The sequence below is a fragment of the Harpia harpyja genome, chromosome 6 (assembly GCF_026419915.1).
Source record: "Harpia harpyja isolate bHarHar1 chromosome 6, bHarHar1 primary haplotype, whole genome shotgun sequence".
Lineage (NCBI taxonomy): Eukaryota > Metazoa > Chordata > Aves > Accipitriformes > Accipitridae > Harpia > Harpia harpyja.
Genome location: NC_068945.1, coordinates 18975965 through 18995084, shown reverse-complemented (window position 1 = coordinate 18995084; position 19120 = coordinate 18975965). Strand labels below are relative to the sequence as shown.

The 19120-nt window shown below is 36.7% G+C and overlaps 1 protein-coding gene across 9 annotated transcripts in view; it reads right to left on the bottom strand.

Moving 5' to 3' along the window:
* Window positions 1-2025: 2025 nt before the first annotated feature.
* Window positions 2026-19120, bottom strand: part of FGD4 (FYVE, RhoGEF and PH domain containing 4) — a 113189-nt gene continuing 96094 nt past the window's right edge. For all 9 annotated transcript variants that reach the window (XM_052789670.1, XM_052789673.1, XM_052789674.1 and 6 more), the window contains 9 exons: window positions 18961-19019; window positions 18083-18229; window positions 16404-16576; window positions 13558-13588; window positions 13289-13384; window positions 12760-12885; window positions 10132-10272; window positions 8357-8497; window positions 2026-8174 (listed from right to left, as the gene is read on the bottom strand). In XM_052789670.1, coding sequence (XP_052645630.1) covers window positions 7917-8174; window positions 8357-8497; window positions 10132-10272; window positions 12760-12885; window positions 13289-13384; window positions 13558-13588; window positions 16404-16576; window positions 18083-18229; window positions 18961-19019 — 1172 coding nt within the window. In that variant the 3' untranslated portion in view covers window positions 2026-7916. The remainder of the gene's footprint in view (window positions 8175-8356; window positions 8498-10131; window positions 10273-12759; window positions 12886-13288; window positions 13385-13557; window positions 13589-16403; window positions 16577-18082; window positions 18230-18960; window positions 19020-19120) is intronic.

Sequence of the window (19120 nt, the reverse complement as noted above, 5' to 3'; positions counted from 1 at the left end):
TAGATTCTTAGCTAAGGCTGTATTCCATAGGCAGATGCTTCTGACAGCAGAGATGTCCTTCATTTAGCAAACAAAAATATATTGAGATTTGGTGGTTGAAATTCTTAATGAATTCCCTTGAAAAGATCCTCATGGTTGGAGACTACATGAGTTCTAACTAATGATAAGAATCATTAAAAAAAAAAACAAAAAGAAAAAAAACCTAACTACAGAGAGTGTAGCTAACAACTGGAAAACTTATGCGGGTATGTGATGGATTCTTCCTAACCTAAGACTTTAAATCAGGGAAAGTAATTTGAAAACTATGCTGTAACACAAAGAAATGTAACAGTTTGAGATAGAGAGCAGGTGGCACATACTGCTCATGACACCAGAGCGTTATGTTTTTGAGACAGCAACAGAAAGCAGCAACACAGACATGGGGTAGACCTCAAGCAAATAAACTCAGCTGGGTGTATCCTGATTTACCACATGAACCGGGGCTGATGAAGCTTAATATTGCCAGAGCTGCCTAATGTGCAGGGCCAAGGAGGCAGAGGGTGAGCGGCTCCAAGACAAAACGGTCACAGTCATAAGGATCCCTCCTCTTGTTCATTAGACACCACAGGACCCCCCAGAGCAATTCCTTTAAAGCAAACAAGCTCCAAGTATTGTGTTTACCAAAGGCAGGCGTGCCATTTCCCTCATGTCAGGAAGCTCATACAATGCCAAGAACAATTCTCCGGTAATGAGGCAGTATTAGTCAGGCTCTTGGGGAGAGCCAGAGGAGATGACGCCTACCACTTACTTACCAGCCCTGTACTTGATGGGCTCCTGGACAATTTGCTACCAAGTAGAAGTATCAGTGCTTATTAAACCTGCTGATATAAAGGAATTAAGTAGGAGCTGCGATTACAGATTTCCTGTAGTTTCAATTTTATAACTGTATTTTCTTATTAAAGCACATTTTAGAGTAAATTCTGTTATTTTTGTCTCCATGTAGAAGGCATTGCATTGTGTTTCATGAGGAAAATAATGGTGCTGGAACAGAGTTAATCACAAGGGGAAAAAAATAATCAAAAAAATTAGTGGAAAAATTATCTAAATGGAGAGGGAAGCATTACTTTCATCAGTACCTATTTCAAATACCAATTTGTTTACTGTGTTTGCAAAGAGAAGAAAAAGTAGAAACTAAACAAAATTCTTGTACGCAACTCCTTCCAGGAACGAACAAGTAATACAGTAATTTTTCTTCTCTATCTTTTGGGGGAAGTCTTTTCTGCAACTTTGTGCCCACCTGCAGAAGAATACCAAGAATAAATCAGATACAGGCAAAACAGGTTTACTGTGTACACGATGGAAATTGGAGGCAACTGCAAATGGTTCTGTCTGGTAAAGGACACTTAAAAAAGGTGTAGCTGCAGTTTAAGTGGCACTTCCATAAACTGAATGTATGCTTAGCTAGCAAATGAATTTAAAGAATCAAAGTTGCCTATGCTTAGGATCATGATCCAGCTAATTACCTGATCATTTTTGCTTTGCAGCACCACTTTAATTGAGTGCACAAGAGATTATGCTGAGCAGCTGCTCAATGTTTTGTTTCATCCTTTTGTTCAGAGCAGTGCCTGAGTAATAGTAAGAAAGACATGGGGCTACACTGAACACGTTCCCTTCTTTCTGCACTTTTCTATGGGGGTGGCAATGTAGAAGCCCATAAAGTACTCTCTCTCATAACGTCCTGGTCACATGAGAGAACGTTATTTTTCCCATTATAGAAATCTGGATTTAAACTGTGAAGGATTGCAGAGACCACGTCTTTTATCTTCCCAACCTAAGATGTCATGGCATTATATACAGCCCTTTATATATTCAGAATATCTTCCACCGACTTCGCAGTACTTGTAAGTAGCCAGCACTTCAGCAAATTAGATACCAGTGTTCCAAAACAGATAGGTCCTTACAGTCACACACAATTGGAAATGCAGTTTAAAGATCTCATTAGCAAAGTAAACAGTAGGTGGACCCCCCAAAAAAGTCAATCAGCAATACTTATTTAATGATGCTTTTATTTTACAGGATACAAATTTATTTTCTTTTTAAGTACTCAACAGGAATTAAAGTGCTTAATTTTTACAATTCTCCACCCACCGTATGACCAAATATACATATATTACAGAAAATATATACAATATCTGAAAATTTTTTACATTCATATATTTCTTGACCATAAAAATGACCACTTACATTTGCACAACTTACAACGGCATTTATATTTCACCTTTTTAATATTCCTCACTTTATTGCAAAACCAGAACAAATTTACACCTCTTCCAAATATTAGTATTTTTTTTAAAAAGCGTTTTTGCAATTAAACCCAGAAATGTTTCCATAATGAAGGGGAATTAACATGTATAGCCTGTAATTCTGATGTCAAACATTACATCTGATCCAGCTCCTATTAAAATTAATGTATTAATCTGCCTTGAGGGCTGCAGAATAGAAAACATGCTAATAGAAAAAACCCAATACTTCTATTGCAAACTGTTCCCTATATGCAACAAATTTAGCTTCTTTCTTAAAAATACTGGGGCACATACATGCAAAAATACTTTGATATAGTTCCCCCTTTCTGAATGTTTTCACCATAAATAGTTAATGGATCTACAAGGATGCACTATAAACTGAAGTAGGCTGGTGTTATGCAGTGGCTGAAAACATGTTTTATTCAAAGAAATCTGCCTGAAGATTTTAGTACAGAAAAACCACATTCTACATTCACTTGTGCTAGGAAGAGGAAGGGGTGAAAGCAAAATGCCATAGTTGAGTCTGGGAGGAATTTAATCATGAGGTTTTAAAGGAAGCAGATTGAATGTCTTACTGAATTGAGCGTGTTTGGTTGTTTGTTTGTTTTTTTTTAAATTAGGCTGAAATAGTAAACATGCCACAAAAGTAGATCTACTTCTGTTGATTATTTCTTCTGAAAAGCTTACTCAACACAGTCACTATACATTATATTCTGAATGCAGCACAGTGTATTTTTTGATTGTAAAATACTGCTTGAAAACAGGTCATCTGAATAATAGTCTCAAATATATAAATACACATATATACATATACACACACATACATATGCATATGTGTATATATACACACATATACAATCATTAAGTTAACATTATGTTCTATTAAAGGACAAGGATTTAGGAAACAGCAGATTAAAACTCCTATGCAAGGAACATACTTCACTACAGTCCCATGGGTCAGAACTAGCTAGGTAAATTCCTCATACCAACAGGGCCACAGACTGGAGAAAAAAAATGTAACTCCACACATTTCATTTCAGATTTCAAATAACAGTACACCACAGACTAAGAATGATGCCCATTTCACCAATAGATTTATCTTGAGGGTAGTCAATTCTGCCACAAAATTATTTCTCTTCTCCAATCTTTTTTTTTTTTTTGGATATGTATTTCCAGCTGTTTACATTCATCCCTACATCAGTTATCTCCAGCTGAAACCCATCTGGAGTTCAACTGAGCACTGTGATTCCAGATGAGACATAGTAAGTCAGCAGCGCTCAAACTGGTGAAATCTTGATTTTCCACAAGTATCTTCATATAATGTAAGGCAGATTCTACATGAATTTAAGTCACTGAAGGTGTAATAGCTCCAGCAGGTCTATGCTAGTTTACACCAGCTAAAGATCTCGAAATAAATTTATGGAGAAAGCTCCTTTTTTATTGCTTAGAATTATTTCTACATGGAATGTTTATTTCTTTCCTGAAAGCCTTTCCTTCAGTAAAAAGAACCACTACCCTCTGTTCATTTTATTTAATCTTGTCTTGAAATGAAAAGCTGACCAGTTTTTATACTAGCTATGTGGTGATGTAGGTTTAAAAAAAACCCAGCAAACCAACAAAACCCAAAGAACCTGTCAAGCGTTTCCACATCTTTCCCACTTATTTTTATATATACATATATATTATTTTTTTTTCCTCCTGACTCCACTTGGAACTCTTTAGAGTGCAATTCTGTAACCTCATCTAAAATTTACTCAGGTGGTAGTGTATTTATTCTACATTTAATCAGTGCCTTGGCGACATCCGTAATTTAAAAATATGAAGAATAAAAATCCTCTTTTCTATGAAACGGATTTAGAATCTTTGAGGAGATTTATAAAGCACTTTGAGATGGTTTTGCATAAAAAGGTGCCACTATATATTACATGCATTAAAGTGGTTTAATATTCTACTCCAAATAGAAGAGAATGTTTTGTATTCTCAGTGTCTACTTTGCACATAAAAATTAAATACATTTTGGAATAAACAAAACTACTCAGTGTAAAGGGATTTGAAAGTAGTAGATGCTATAGGTTTTACAGCAGATCTTCAACCAAGCAGGAGTACCCAATACCAGAAAACAATTTTTAGAGAATTTGGAAGAATGGTGCAGACATGCAGATATCATGATACACTATTTTTCCATGATAGGGGAAAAATATTAAGTCATTTTGAAAAATATATTAGTATGTTCAAAACATATTCATGATAAAATTAAGCCATTGTTCTGGTTGAACGCAGATAAAAACGCACAAGATAACTTTTGGTCTGCTTTAAATTGCACAGAAGACTGATCACTTTTAAAGTGAGAAACAAGCATTTCTTGAACACAAGAATTGCAAAGCTTAAATAATTCAGCAGAGCCATTCACATACATTCATGTATTATGAATGAAGGCTCAGTTATAGTTTATTCCTTACACACACAGCTTTGTGCTAATAAATGTAACGCCTTTTTTTTTTTTTTAAAGAATTTAACAGCTGAAGTGGGAACACCCTATACCTTGTTAGAATGATGGTTTTAATTTGACTGCTTTCATCATGATACTTAAGCCACAGCAGTTACTACTTTGAGTTTGTTCCTCTGCAGTCATAATTTACAATTTAAAGTTTTGGATGCTATAGGAGGGCTTGTCTGTGGAGAATGGAGTAAAACAGTTAGGGTGGTTAAATCTAGAAGCAACTTCTCCATCTTCTGATCTCCTTTAATATTGGTGGTACATACTTTTCCTACAAAATACACACAGAACCATACATTTGAGTGCCAAGACATTCTGACTCAGAAGAGAACAATTCTGACCAGGCAATTGATTCTGAGAACATGAAATAGGTTTCACTAGGGTCAATAAAATATCCCGTGCTATAAAAACTTTAATGGCTGAGAGCAAACATGAGGCTAACATCCAAATAAATAACTCCCAATGCTAACTTTGTTTCAAATTGTTTATGCCCAAATGCAGGGCTTCGTCTGGGAGATACTGAAACCATTCAAGCAGCTTCAGCTACTCAATACCACTATAACAATAAGGCAGCCCAGAAATTGCTGCTTCTCATCATTTCCCTAATCATTTAGCTGGAATAGGTCTTCCTACTTGGCACAGAATTAAGTTTGCAGGAGCTTAGAAAATAGAACGTACTACATGAATACAGTCACACCATCATTATTTTCTGTACAGCTCAGTCCGTCTTATCTGGGAACTCCTTTATGACAACTTCTCCCCTTACACTCAACGACTTGAGCATGCGAAACAATGTTTTTATACATTGGGGTGCGGTAAGACGACTCTCCAGATCCCACAATTGCAACTGAGACTTTTTTAGAAGATACCCACTTTCAGGAGATGACCATGAAAGAAAGTTAGCCATGGAGAGTTCTTCTTGCTTACCTGAATGTTCCCTCATCCCTCGCCAAGGTATACACAAGACAACACGTACTAGCTAGAGAGACCTTGGTGAAGATTTGATGGTACTCACCAATGTGAATCAAAATGGGCTTGAGCTGCCCATAACTAAAGGTAAATACAGCTGACAGTAGAAGTAACTTAAAATCTCTTATAGAATTACAGAAGAGCTTGCACATCAGATAAAAGTAATACTAGGGTTACATGCAGAATAATCTGGACACATGGAGCACCCGAGGAAGAACTGAGAACTGACATGCACAAAGTCAGTTGTAGAGTTAGTGCTCTACAATGCCACGTCCTGGTATTTACTAACACTAGCGTAAAGCTTAGAAGTCTGAAGTCCATGGTAGATTTTGGATTTGTGGAGGTGAGAGCAAAATCCAGCCCACTAACATTAAGTTGCATGACATTCTTCTTACCAAAGAACGATAGACACTACGTACTCATGTATGCCTGACACTAAAAACAGAGGTTACTTTAACAATCCCTTGTTAAATGTTAAATGAGGTTTGTTTTTGTTTTTCCCCTGTAGTGTCACACAAAGAGTAAAGTGGGAGTGGGAGTTCAGTGAATACTTTGTTTGGAAAGCTCATTATAAAAAAGCAACAATTTAACTCTGCCCTCCTGCTGCTAACAAAACTGGACTTGAACCTGAGCTCTTCAGCTTGACATGATTTAAAATAGATTGCAGTTATGTTGAGCAATAAGACTCCTGAATGTTCTTATGCCAAGTTGATTGTAGAAGCTACACATTTTCCTTCCTTTAAGGGGTCAGAGAAGGAAAGATAGGAATGATTTTAATTGTCTACTTGATAGTCAATCATTACCTCTGAATTTGTCATTTCATCCAAGGATGTTACTGGAAAAATTTTAGGGAGGTCATTTGCTTCTATGTATAAAAACCCTAATAGGAATGGAAGTTCATAAGGGACTTAATACTGTAAGGCCAACAAGTCTTTATTCCCATAAGCTGAATGCAAATAATGTCAGTTAATGCAACTTGAGATTTGCAGGCTCAGACCTCATACTCAATTTATATAAAGCAGGCTCCACTTTACAACAATAATCCTTGAAGACTGTTGTCATAAATAAGTATTACAGTATCTAATCTTCTGCAAAAATTAAAAGATTTAAGTTCAAAATGTTCTTTTGTTCCAATAACTATAATAGCAAATAGGTTACTAGAATCTGTTGGTTTTCTCAAACTACATACTGCATTTGAGTAACAAACTACTGCACTCTTAAAAGATAACAGTGATAGGACACTGAAGAAACGTGACTACTCTTTTAAACACAACTGGAACTTATTTGTCCATTGCATGCCACTTACATTACTGCTATTTTTTTAATGCATAAAAATATCAAGATCATTAAATGTCAGCTATTAAAACAAATCACTGAACAGTATTTGTTAATTTAGGACTGTTTAATTTCAAATAGAAAACATGCTTTTTAAATAAATTATCCACTAATAGGAACCCAGTATCATGAAATCAAAGCAAAAATCAAGTATTGTACATTTTTAATACTGTACATATATATTTTCTCATATTTTAGGTATTCATTTCTAGATTGAAAATTATTAGATTGATTCCTTGATAAATTGAAACTTTAAAAGCCAATATACCTGTGAAAGCAATTTGCATTAATAAAAAGAGACAAGTGAATACAACATATGTACAGATCTGTGGAATTCAATCTATAAACTACATACATTAAACCAAACTGTCCCTGCATATTTAACTACAGATCTATTTTGGCAATGTGGAGGTATATCTTTTATCCTGTTGCAAGTCCTAATGTGTAAGTAGGAAGCTTCAATATTTGCATTCTTAATGAAAGTAGCAAATGTTAACCAAAGAGCAACTGGATTTTCAAAAAAATTTGCATCATGACAAACAAGTCGTACAGTAAAGTTAGTAAGTATTTCTAATAGCATTCACATTTTTTTAAAAAATTCTCTGAAATGGACCTGTACATCACTTTTATTGGCAGAACATAAATATAAGAAAAAGATCCCTAAAAAGACCAGAATTTTTCCCAAACATAAAGTGCTAAGATGTGTACGGTAGTAAGAAGTTTCTTTTTTTCTTTTTTCTTTTTTTTTTCTTGATTGAGCAAAGAAAGGTTAACACAAAGGTTAACCACAAATTCAATTGAAATCTTTTAAAAATACCATATGTTCTTGAGCTTCAGCATTCAGATGTTTTAGAAGATTCAGGTTGCTCTTCTAAATTCACTTGCAGTTCATTTTGACATTCTGGTGTCTCACCTTTGACAGCTAAATGGATAACTTTTAGCCATTTCTGTTTTAGTTCCTCATTGTCTGCAGCAAAGCTGTGCACAGACTTAGACTGGGTCAGTTTGAAGCTGTGCGGGAGGTCAGCACTTCTTGGAGTGTCATCTACTGTATAGCCCAGAAGTGGAATTGTAGCCAGAGCTTTAACATCCTAAGAAGAAGGAGAAGTTCTTGATTAAGAACAGCCAACTAATCTGCCTGCTACCTCTCGTTTACTATACAGGTTGGTGAAAACACTTGGGTCTTTCCTCCATTCCCAAGCTATTTGACTTCTTTTCCCCAGATGTCAGTGACAATAATTACTAGAATCTTTTCCATTTCCTCTGTACGTACCTGGGGAGCACCATACATGTACAGCACAAGAGCCTCCTGTTTAGGTATAACACACCACGCTTTCTGCCAGGGCTTTGATTTTTCCATGTACTGAAGAAAGCTACATATGACACTATTTCCAGAGACTTCCGCAGATTCAATCTAGGAGATAGTATAAAGCATAAAAACGAAAATAAACTTTCCTTAGAGACTAAAAACATACAGAACAGAAAAGCAGAAATTCATCACCATTCATATCAAATCTTGGATAGTATCTGCAAAAGAGCCTGAGCAAATACCCAAATAAGATCACGAAGGACTGGATTTATGGAGAATATTTATATATTACATACATACAATCACAACGTGTACTCCCTTAACATGTGTAATCTGTTCCTTCTTTCATCAATAGTTTTTGATTTTACACTTCTAGATCACTCTAAATTTCATTCTGCCACAACAGCTAGCCTTTCTCTGCATTGTAGTATCTACAACAATGTCTGATTTCTAAAATAACATCATGTTAGGCATTGAAGTGCTACTAACTATCCAATATGACAACTACTCTACTTTGGCAGTCAAAATATTATGACAGGATCAGATACAAACGCATTTCTAAGAATAACAAGAATGCAAGCACTAATCCCAGAGAAAAAGATTAGGTGAATTGCTTAAAATCTGAAGAGAGAGTGACATGCTACTCATATTAAATAGTGATCCTGAGAAGATCAGAAAGAACAGAAAATGATTATATGTTAAAATTGGCTTGCATCAGTTTTTTTCCTCTTCCAGTAGTGATGCTGACTGTATGCTGCAACATGGTACCAACCACTCCGTTGTCATGAGATCTGGCATGCAGACAGGCCTTTCTAAGAGACTCTATAGCTTCTTCAGCTACCTTAAAAAAGCCATCATGCCTAGAAACAGCAGCCTCTTGACTATAAGGTAAGCTAGTGGAGTTCTGTGCACCTTACTGTTTCTCATTTAAGAGTGCAGTCAAGCCGACGTGGATTAAGAACTGTATATGGAATTACAATCTGTATCTTATTTTTGCCTTCTTTTTCTGTTGGTATTTAGCTTAAGGGTCAATCCTTCTCTACTACATCCCAAGATAAATATATGTCTTGACAAAGTTAGGATGATATTTCTCTAATGTATGTCGTGTTTTAAAAGGGCCTATAAAGGGGTATTTAAGAAATGTGAAGGTTAATTGCAATTCTAAGATGCCTATTTCTCCCCCAAACACAAGAGAAACATGGTTCTTTATTGTCTGACTGAGACCTTGAATTTTTATATGTCAAAAGCTGAGAGCAACTTGATTTAAAGGTACATTGTATATACTGATCAAAACAGTATCTTACTATACAGACTCTGAATAGCAAAATTCTCCCCCATTGCCCTCTCCTCCATCCCCAGTTCTTTCAGTTTGGGTGTATGTTTTCAAGTATCATTGTAGCAGCAGTGGGGTTTGTTGCTATGACAGCTTAAGTGCAGAAGAAGAAAACTGAAGATTTATATGGAAAGCTAATGTTTTATCACATGAACTGATGTAACTGGAACGAAGCAAACAAGCTCTAAGGTTCAAAATTCCCCCTTTAAAAAAAAGTTCTAAGAAACAAAACAGTATCGTGAAAGATGAATGGTAAAAACTAAAATCTATTGGATGGGATGAATTTGGTCCACACACTTTATTTCTCAAACAGAAAACAGCCCTGCAAGAATGCTGCCATTTTTCACCTGCTGATTAGCCAAAACTGTTTCCAACTATGCACATATAGTATTTTTAAATTACATACCTCCAAGATGCCTTTCTTCTTCTTTTCTTCACTGTCTGTACAACCAATTATAACGTGATAGCAGTCCTTACAGACTTTGTTCAATTTATTGCCATCATATTCGAGATGTGCCTTGTAATCAGAACATTTCCAGCAAACCACCTTAGAAACAAAAAAGATAACATACATATAAACTTTAAGTATTGATAAAACTTTACGGAAACAGAATTGGATTAAAAATTAGTATTATTTTACCTACTTAGTAATATATTGTTTAATTATACAGAACAAGAAAGATAATGCCTTTATGACATGTCAGCAACAACTTAATTGAAAATAATGATTTTCCAAATTTGTGCCACTGCTTCTTAACTAGAAGTGCTTTTTATTATTTACCTGGTAGAACTTTGTACTTTGCACAAAATCACATTAGGCTTTCAATTTTATCTGTAGGTTAAAGTTAGGAATAGAATCAGAATATAGCACAAGCCGTGCTGCAGGAAGAAAATCCTCTGGTTTCTTTAGATGCCAACCTGAAAAGGTACATTTACCATTTTGTTTTCTACATAACCTCAGAAATGTAGAACTGAGATGCACTTTTAATGATAAAAAAATTTAATAAAATCAGAAATGGCTAATTTTTTAATCTGCTAATAGATTAAATTTACAGTTTTAGAATCTGTTCATAAGTACACAGAATAAATAAACCAACATCACACTAATTTTTCTTCTCTCTCTCTAACTGAAATGCAAGAGAGATCTGAGAGAAGTTCTTTCATTAGAAATGTTTTTCCACAGAACTACTCTTTCAGGTGAAAAACATGCCCTGCATAAAAAAATATGAATGTAGTTATCTCAAGAAAGAAAGGTACACAAATGGAATTGAACCACTAAAACACCTGAATAAAATTATATTGTGGACCAGGGCTCTGCAGTACTAATCTAGATCACTACCTTCAACTAGTATCTCTAGAGAATACTAGTTAAGTATTCCCAATTAGTCACTGCTGGAAAGACACCATCACTGACCCAAATAAATTCTCATTTAAAAATGTTTTAAAATTAAAGTGCAAGGAGATGTGGTGGAACTACAATAGAAGGAAGTAGTTAGAAGACTAAACAAAATGTGGAATAAGAAGGAAGGGTGTGATCTTAAGATTAACAGAGGAGTTAAAACAGAATGATCTGGAAAAAAAACCCCAGATGACATCTGTATAATCAGTAATTCAGAGATTCTGAAAAAGTCTCTGGAGTCCTGCAAAGCACAAAAGTAGCACTGTGAATGCAGTAAGCCTTCATACCACATAAAAACATTATAAAGAAATCATACAAGAGAACCTGTAAGACAAAGATTAATCCTGGGCTTCCACTACCACCTGCTGGAGAAAGGTAGAGCTGCTGGATGGCAAGAAAAGTAAGAACAGTATGTTTGCTCATCTTCTAGTAATTTCTGAAAAATCTCAAGTCATATCACTATATCATAGTCATTTTAAAGAGGCATACGTGTGCTGGTTTTGGCTGGGATAGAGTTAATTTTCTTCACAGGAGCTAGTATGGGTCTGTGTTTGGGATTTGTGCTGCAAACAGTGCTGATAACACAGGGATGTTTTCGTAACTGCTGAGCAGTGCTCACACAGAGCCAAGGCCTTTTCTGCTCCTCACCCCACCCCACCAGCGAGGAGGCTGGGGGGGCACAAGGAGTTGGGAGGGGACACAGCCGGGACAGCTGACCCCAACCGACCCAAGGGATATCCCAGACCATAGGACGTCATGCTCAGCATAGAAAGCTGGGGGAAGAAGGAGGAAGGGGGGACATTCCGAGTGATAGCGTTTGTCTTCCCAAGTAACCATGCTGGAGCCCTGCTTCCCTGGAGATGGCTGAACACCTGCCTGCCCATGGGAAGTGGGGAATGAATTCCTTGTTTTGCTCTGATTGCATGCGCAGCTTTTGCTTTACCTGTTGAACTGTCTTGATCTCAGCCCATGAGTTTTCTCACTTTTACCCTTCTGATTCTCTCGCCCATCCCACCGGGGGGGAGTGAACAAGCAGCTACATAGGGCTTAGTTGCCAGCTGGGGTTAAAGCACGACAATATGTTACTGTAGCACCATACATGGAAAGCAGCAGCAATACCCTCTCCCCTTTCTAACCTCCTCTCCTTTCCTGATGCTTCACGCATGTTCAGGCAGTTATGCACTGAACCCAGCTGGGAACAGCTCCAAGTCAATCCATTGAGAAAGTTTTAACTGTGGGTCTTTGTGGTCTTCTAGTGAAGAGGAGAGAGAAGGCAGCAGAATGGGAGGAGGAGGCAGCCAGTGCTGCCAGGGATAATGCTGGCTTACGCCAGTTTAACATGGTCTTGAAACTTGAGATCAGTGGAGGCCACTCAGGAGTAACAGTGTAGTATGGCCAGGGGCTTGGGACATTTTACACAAAAATGCATCTTCATCTGCTCTAAATTACTTCCAAATTTACTATGACAACTAAAGCAGACAGAGGATCCTTTGTGGTATGCTATCCACAGCTTCTGCTTCCAGCCACAAGCACAGCAACAAACTCCATAGCATAACAAGCAGCCACCAGAAGTAGGTGCTTAGACCCATTCGCAAGCCTGCTCACTGGCTACAGCAGCTAGGGTTTTGCACTTACGTGTCCACATGCTCGGCAGTGGTGCCTTCTCCTTGTCAGTGCATTAAAGGGCTCCTTGCATTTCATACACATGGTTACTTCGTTGTCTCGTATCCACCTCGGTGCTCTCTTTCCAAGCTCAGCGTTCTGAAGGGGGGCAGGGGGAGGATGGGCAAATAAAAAGAGCCAGTGTAAAAAGTTGTGCAATACTTTAAATAGAGAAGATAATTATTCTCTTCCTCTAGAAAGGAAATGGCAAAACACAGCTCCAGATGGATTTTGAAATCTATACAAGAAATAACAAAGAACCCAGTTAAAATCATTATGCATCACTGAAAGGGTACTCTGTTATGCATTTCAAGAAAAAAAAGAGGCTTGTTTATAAGATTTGGCATTATGAAGAAAAACAATTACCAATAAAATGACTACTCTGTAATTCCCCTGCTATAAGAATGATGAGCTTGAAAACAAAGTTTCTGCCAAAGTTTTTCCAGTTATTGAAGAATAAAATGGGTACTAAGAAGGTTGCAAAGGAATAATGGCAACTTACAGAAACCTCAACAGGTATGTCTTCATATTCTTTAGCAATAGCGTTTCTGAAAGTTTCATTCCTCTGCTGAAAAGCTTCTATAGTATTCTGAAGGGCCTAAGGAAACAATGGAAAAATTCTTCAAACATATTACATTTCAAACGGACTCTCTGCATTCTGACCTGTTACTGTTTAGCAGAGGGAAGCTACAGCCAGAAAATATTAATATTACTTTTTTGATTGCTTCAGTGAAAAAGTGTTTAGAAAATAAAGAATGTAGATGAATTTACCTTTATCCATTCTTCCTTATCTTGTTCAGAACTAAAAGAAATATTTGACACATTAGTCCAAAACTAGTTCAGGAAACATTATCTCACTATCAACAACTTCTTGCAAAAGCCAAGCTTCTGAAGTAATTCTCAGGTATTTATATTTAAACAATACTAATTGTTAACTGTCCAACTTAACATAAACAAAACAAAACAAACCAGAAAACAAAAGCAGACTTCAGGCTTCACAAGTTTGCAACCACTAAGCAGTGAATTCAAGTTGGAAGATAAATGTAAATGCATTTAAAGATAGTAATAGTATTTGCATTATTAGACTTTTTTTTTTTTTCCTGAGAACAGGATGGAGAGGAAAATAGCACAATGCAAAGTTTAGGAGTAGGTGGTTTGTTTCTCCTCTCATTTCATGCATTACTAAGTTCACATGCTAACACATGTTTCTCCTGTGTATCTCTTACATCTTCCTCCCTCCCCAACAGAAGCAATTTCCTTGATGCTTTTTTGCTGTTGCTGTTGTTTAAAGTTGTCTACAGTGGCAAGAAGAGTCTCCAATTAAAAAAAAAAGGAAAAATACATTTTAATATTATAAACCAAAGGCAGAAATTTCCCTTTTATGCATTACAGCAGATGCAGATACAGATGACCTAACAGTAAGTACAGATCAGACACACAGACAAGGCAGAGATGAGAGAGGAAGCATATTCAACTCTGATCTTGTACGACAGTCTTGCCTTTAAAATACATCAGCAGGACTTTGACATTTAAACCTTTGGAAAGGCATCTTATATCAAAAGTAATAGTACTATTAGAAACTACTGGCTAGTGCTGGTAATGAAAACAGTTTATCTGCAAACTTTAAGTCAGAAAGATGAGAATTAACACCACAGTATATCTGGCCCTTTGAAAGTGGCCTCCTCCTTGGATAATGATGTGGAAAAAAACCCTTCTGTAGCCATGCAAAATTTTATTCTTCTATGGATTGCTATGAAGGACGTGAAAGAGAGCTTTTACAACATCTCAGTAAAAATGGCTCCTCACATGATGTTTTGCAGTATTAGTACAATTTTTAAGCAGGTAGAATCCTAAACAAGTGTTTCCCCATCTCACCTACCATCTGCATACGAGGCAGAAGAAACCTGTCTAAACAGCCAAAATAATTCTTCCTACCTGCTTACATTAAAAAACAAAAGCTGAGCTATTAAATGTCGTACCAGATCAGCAACCTCTCAAAGAAATAATCTACCAGCTGTTTAAAACCAGTGATTGAAAATGTACTGAAACAGTATTCTCGAAAATAAATAGAAGCCTACTAGTAAATAAAACCCCAAGGGTAAACTAAACATCACAATACTGTTAATATAAGCTCATGAATTAAGGACATTAAGGTATAGGGTACATACAATACTCATACATTAATCAAGATTATTCTAATATAATTGAATAAGATCTTGTTCGGTACTTATTCCTTCACAATTTTGTACCAACTTAGTGCATTCTGAAAATGTTCATAAAACAAAACATGAAAACATGTTCTTCTCACATCTAAAACAAACTAACGCAGTACACTTTAAATTACTGATAATTCCAGAAAGTTGACAGAATAAACTTACTTTGTTGCAGCATTTTTCTTCCAATTAAAAAGCGCTTCACAAACGGTACAGCAAGATGCCATCTTTTACCATTGAAATGGACGTATGGTATGACAACTTGCCAAATACTTAGCAAGACATCATAGAGCAATTTATAGGAGATGTGATTGATAGCCAAAAACATGCCCCCAAAGTCTTGCAGAGCTTAGTGGAAAGCTTTTTCCTGTCATTTTTCAAAGTATGTATTTAGTTTCAAGTTCAGTGATAGTGTAGGTAAATTTTTATATGCTGTTGTATTTCTATACTCACTGCTGTTACTCTCATTACAAATTACAAGTTTTTTTCCATAAAGGAAAGTAGCTTGCAAGCTCGTTTGCTAGCAAGCTATGATTTGTTCCCAAATACATGTGTCAACACAGAACTGCATCCACCGTGGACATCCTCCTGCTTATTTAATCCTTGCCTCTCTACAATACAATCCTGACTGCTAAGAATAGGATCTTTAAGCAGGTCCAAAAGGAGAGGTGGAGCACCCCACTTTATTTGAAGTGGGGCAGTCTAGATGGGGAAGGCTTAGTCTAGGCAATGCAAAAAGCAGCAATGGGCAGGTAACACAGCAAGAGGAGGATACAAGCACTAACAAGGAAAGCAGAAAAGTGCTAGTCAGAAGAGTGCAATTGGAGGAAAAGGACTCAAGAACTAAAAGGAGCAAGGTAAGTTTGATACCTGGGACCAGAGGAAAACAAGTAGACTGGAAACAGGCCTGAGGAATGGAGTAAAGCAGGTGCCCATCTACCACTGTAGAAAACTATGTTCTGTGGACATAAACCCACCAGGGTGGAGAGTTTTGCTGGGTGGGCACACCCTGAGGTGAACGGGCTTATTTGTACCAAGGTGGCTCAGGTATCAGAGGCAGCAGCACTGCCCAGAGATTAACACACTCAGTGTCTCAAAACACTTAAGTCAGATGGATTGCCTTTGCATCAGTTAGGTATGCTGCTTTCAATTTTCCAGCCAGCCCATTCATAGCTATCTTGGGTATTTCTGCAAAGTAAGGCAATGCACTCACTATACACTGTAGATACATCTTCTACTCCAAGAGATTCTTGGACTGGCAATTTATGATTTTTGGCAGCCTAGGCTATTTTCAAAACACTGATATTAAGATGAAGCCCGCTGCATCTTTCTCCAAATTTATTAGTCCAATCTTTTGTGTGTACATGTTTAATCCTCCAAAAACTAGATAAAAAGGCTACTTACCTGGCCTGCAACTCCAGTGTTCGCTCTTTTCCAGACACTTGAAAAGTGTGTGGATATTCTTCATTATGAGTTTCTATAATCTTCATACCATCTATGCCGACTCTGGTTCGAACTGAGAACTTTGATCCTACCAGGCTGAATTTGGGGACGCAGTAGAGCAACATATTGTTAAACTGGGGAAAAAATAAACACATGGCTTCGCATTAACAAAAACACAGATACAGCCATGGTTTCTACTGAGAGCTGGAAAATACTGCAAAGCTAGACTTAGTGGGTGAGAAAGCAGGTTCTTTCCTCCTCAGTTGATATACAAGACGACCAAAGCTCTAATGCAAGACAATGTCTTTTTCTTATTTGTTTAGAAATAAGATTAAAGGACAGCTTCAGTGGATATAAGAATAATTGCTCTGTATATGCAGCAGTCTTCATAGCATTTATTATCAACTGTACTCAGACTGGATATTTTATACCACTGTAAACCTTTTGTTAGAAAAACCCATTCTTATGTCCCAATTCTGCAAAACCTACTCTAAAGTGCAGAATAAGAACTCTTTTCTTCAGTGTATACATTTGTATTTACTCTGTACCAAAACCATTTGGTTTTGTAGAAGTTGTAACTAATATTATTTGAGGACATAATTTGTCTTTTCTCCAAGACAGAAGAACATTCTTAGAGTTTTTATTCACTGAAACCCTCGATATCACAGGAAAAAAAAAAAAAAAAAACCAAAAACCAAAAAAACCCCATGAGCAAGACAAAGATATATTCCTTTATTAAAGATTAGAACTTTAAATAATGTTTAAATGTCTAATGCCCCAGCCTAGAAGCAGTTATTAAATCAGATCTATAGTGCTTTAATTTTCTCACATTTTTCCCCTCACATTCTTCTCAAAATTAATTATTAAAAAGAGAAACTCACTTCAGTTAAATCCTATTTCATAGAAATCCTGTCTAGCCTATTGCCTAGTCTATATCACAGATGCAGCACATTTGAACTTGTCACCTCTCATATGAGGCGCACATCATTTTAATCAGCTGTCTAGCCCCATTTGAGGTGTTACTATTCAATGATTTCTCCTTTTGTTTGAAGCACACATAAGCAGGAGTTGTGCCTCAACAACCCGTTACTAGTCTTTATTAACCAGAAGATATGCAATGCCAGAGGAGCATAAGCAAAAATGTATTAGCAATTTTTAATGCATGGAAGCAATGAACTACATCAAACCTTTTCCAAGGGAGTTATAAGGGAGCGTGGCTGTAGTTTGTTAGTTCCAAGACAGGACACAGGCACCTGACAAGAGGATGACCTGCAACGATAACAAGCTCCCACAGGACCATGAGGCTTACAATCTGTCAGGACTAAAATCCTAAGCTTTTACATTTCAGTTTCATGAGAATGTCAAAGTTCTTGTGCTCTAGGACCTGCATTTATAATCAGCAGCCACTTATTTAAACGTGAGTTGCTGGACACTGGTTCCATTTATCTAAAACCATGTATTCTGTTCTAAATGGTGTTTTCAAGCCTTTCTGTAAGCAGTATAAGGTTTACTCATGCTCTAATATCACTAGTGGAAAGGCAGTGACATCAACTAGCGAGGATTTCTCTCTCTCTTTGGTAGTTCTTTCAAGTCCAGAAAGGTATACAGCCACTCCTGCAAACACAGGCTACCATACTTACTAGGAAAAGATACCGCTCTTGAGCAGACGTATTGCGAGCAGCGAGTTTAAGGATCTGTCCTTCCTTTATCAGTTCATTTGAAGGGTTCACAATGTCTTCCTCTTCTCCCAGCATCTCATATATCTCTAACAATTTCTTTAGATTCTCCTTCATAGTGAAAATACAGTTATAAAACTTATTAATTAAAAGCACAGATCTTTAAGCATGTTTAAATGAAATGACGGGAGTTTGCATAAGTCTGGAGAATGTTAACTGTGAAAAACATGTCTACACCCGGTATGTATGGTCAGCCATACAGATTGATTAATTTGGTTGATACACTAACAAGTACTTTTAGAAATGTTATCTCCTTTGTAATTTTACAAATGCGGTTATACATACGGCCTGCATTATTTCTTCTCCAAAATAGAATCATAGAATCATTTAGGTTGGAAAAGACCTTTAAGGTCATTGAGTCCAACCGAGTCCAACCATCAACCCAACACCACCATGCCCACTAAATTAAAATATCTCACATACTTAACGAAGTATCTATCATGCCAGCCCAATATGGTAGGGAAACAGTAAATACTCTTTACAAACATTTTCCTTCCCACTGACAGAAACAGATGAAACAAGGTTAAGAGTCCAGAGCAGTATCAGCTACTCGAGCCAGGAGAGGAACCCAGTCTGTCCCATTTTCCACTCGAGAGAATTAAGTGCAATGCCGGATTTTCTCTATCATTCCTGGAGCTGTATAAATACATTAAGTAGGAGCAATCACTTGGACCCAGGAAACCCATTTTTGCCATTTTAGGGAAGATTTGCAATTCACACTCCTAGCTTCACCAAATACTCAAATACATTAAAAAGTGAACAGGAAAAGAAGGATCATTTACCATTTTTCTTATTGCACTATTCGAGTGACTTGCTGCAGTGGATATAATTTCCAGGGACTCTAGACAGAAGAAAAAGAAAAAAGTAAACCCAAAAAGCTGCATTTTTACATTTATATATACATTTACATTTATATATTACACAGAACAAAAAATGGATCAT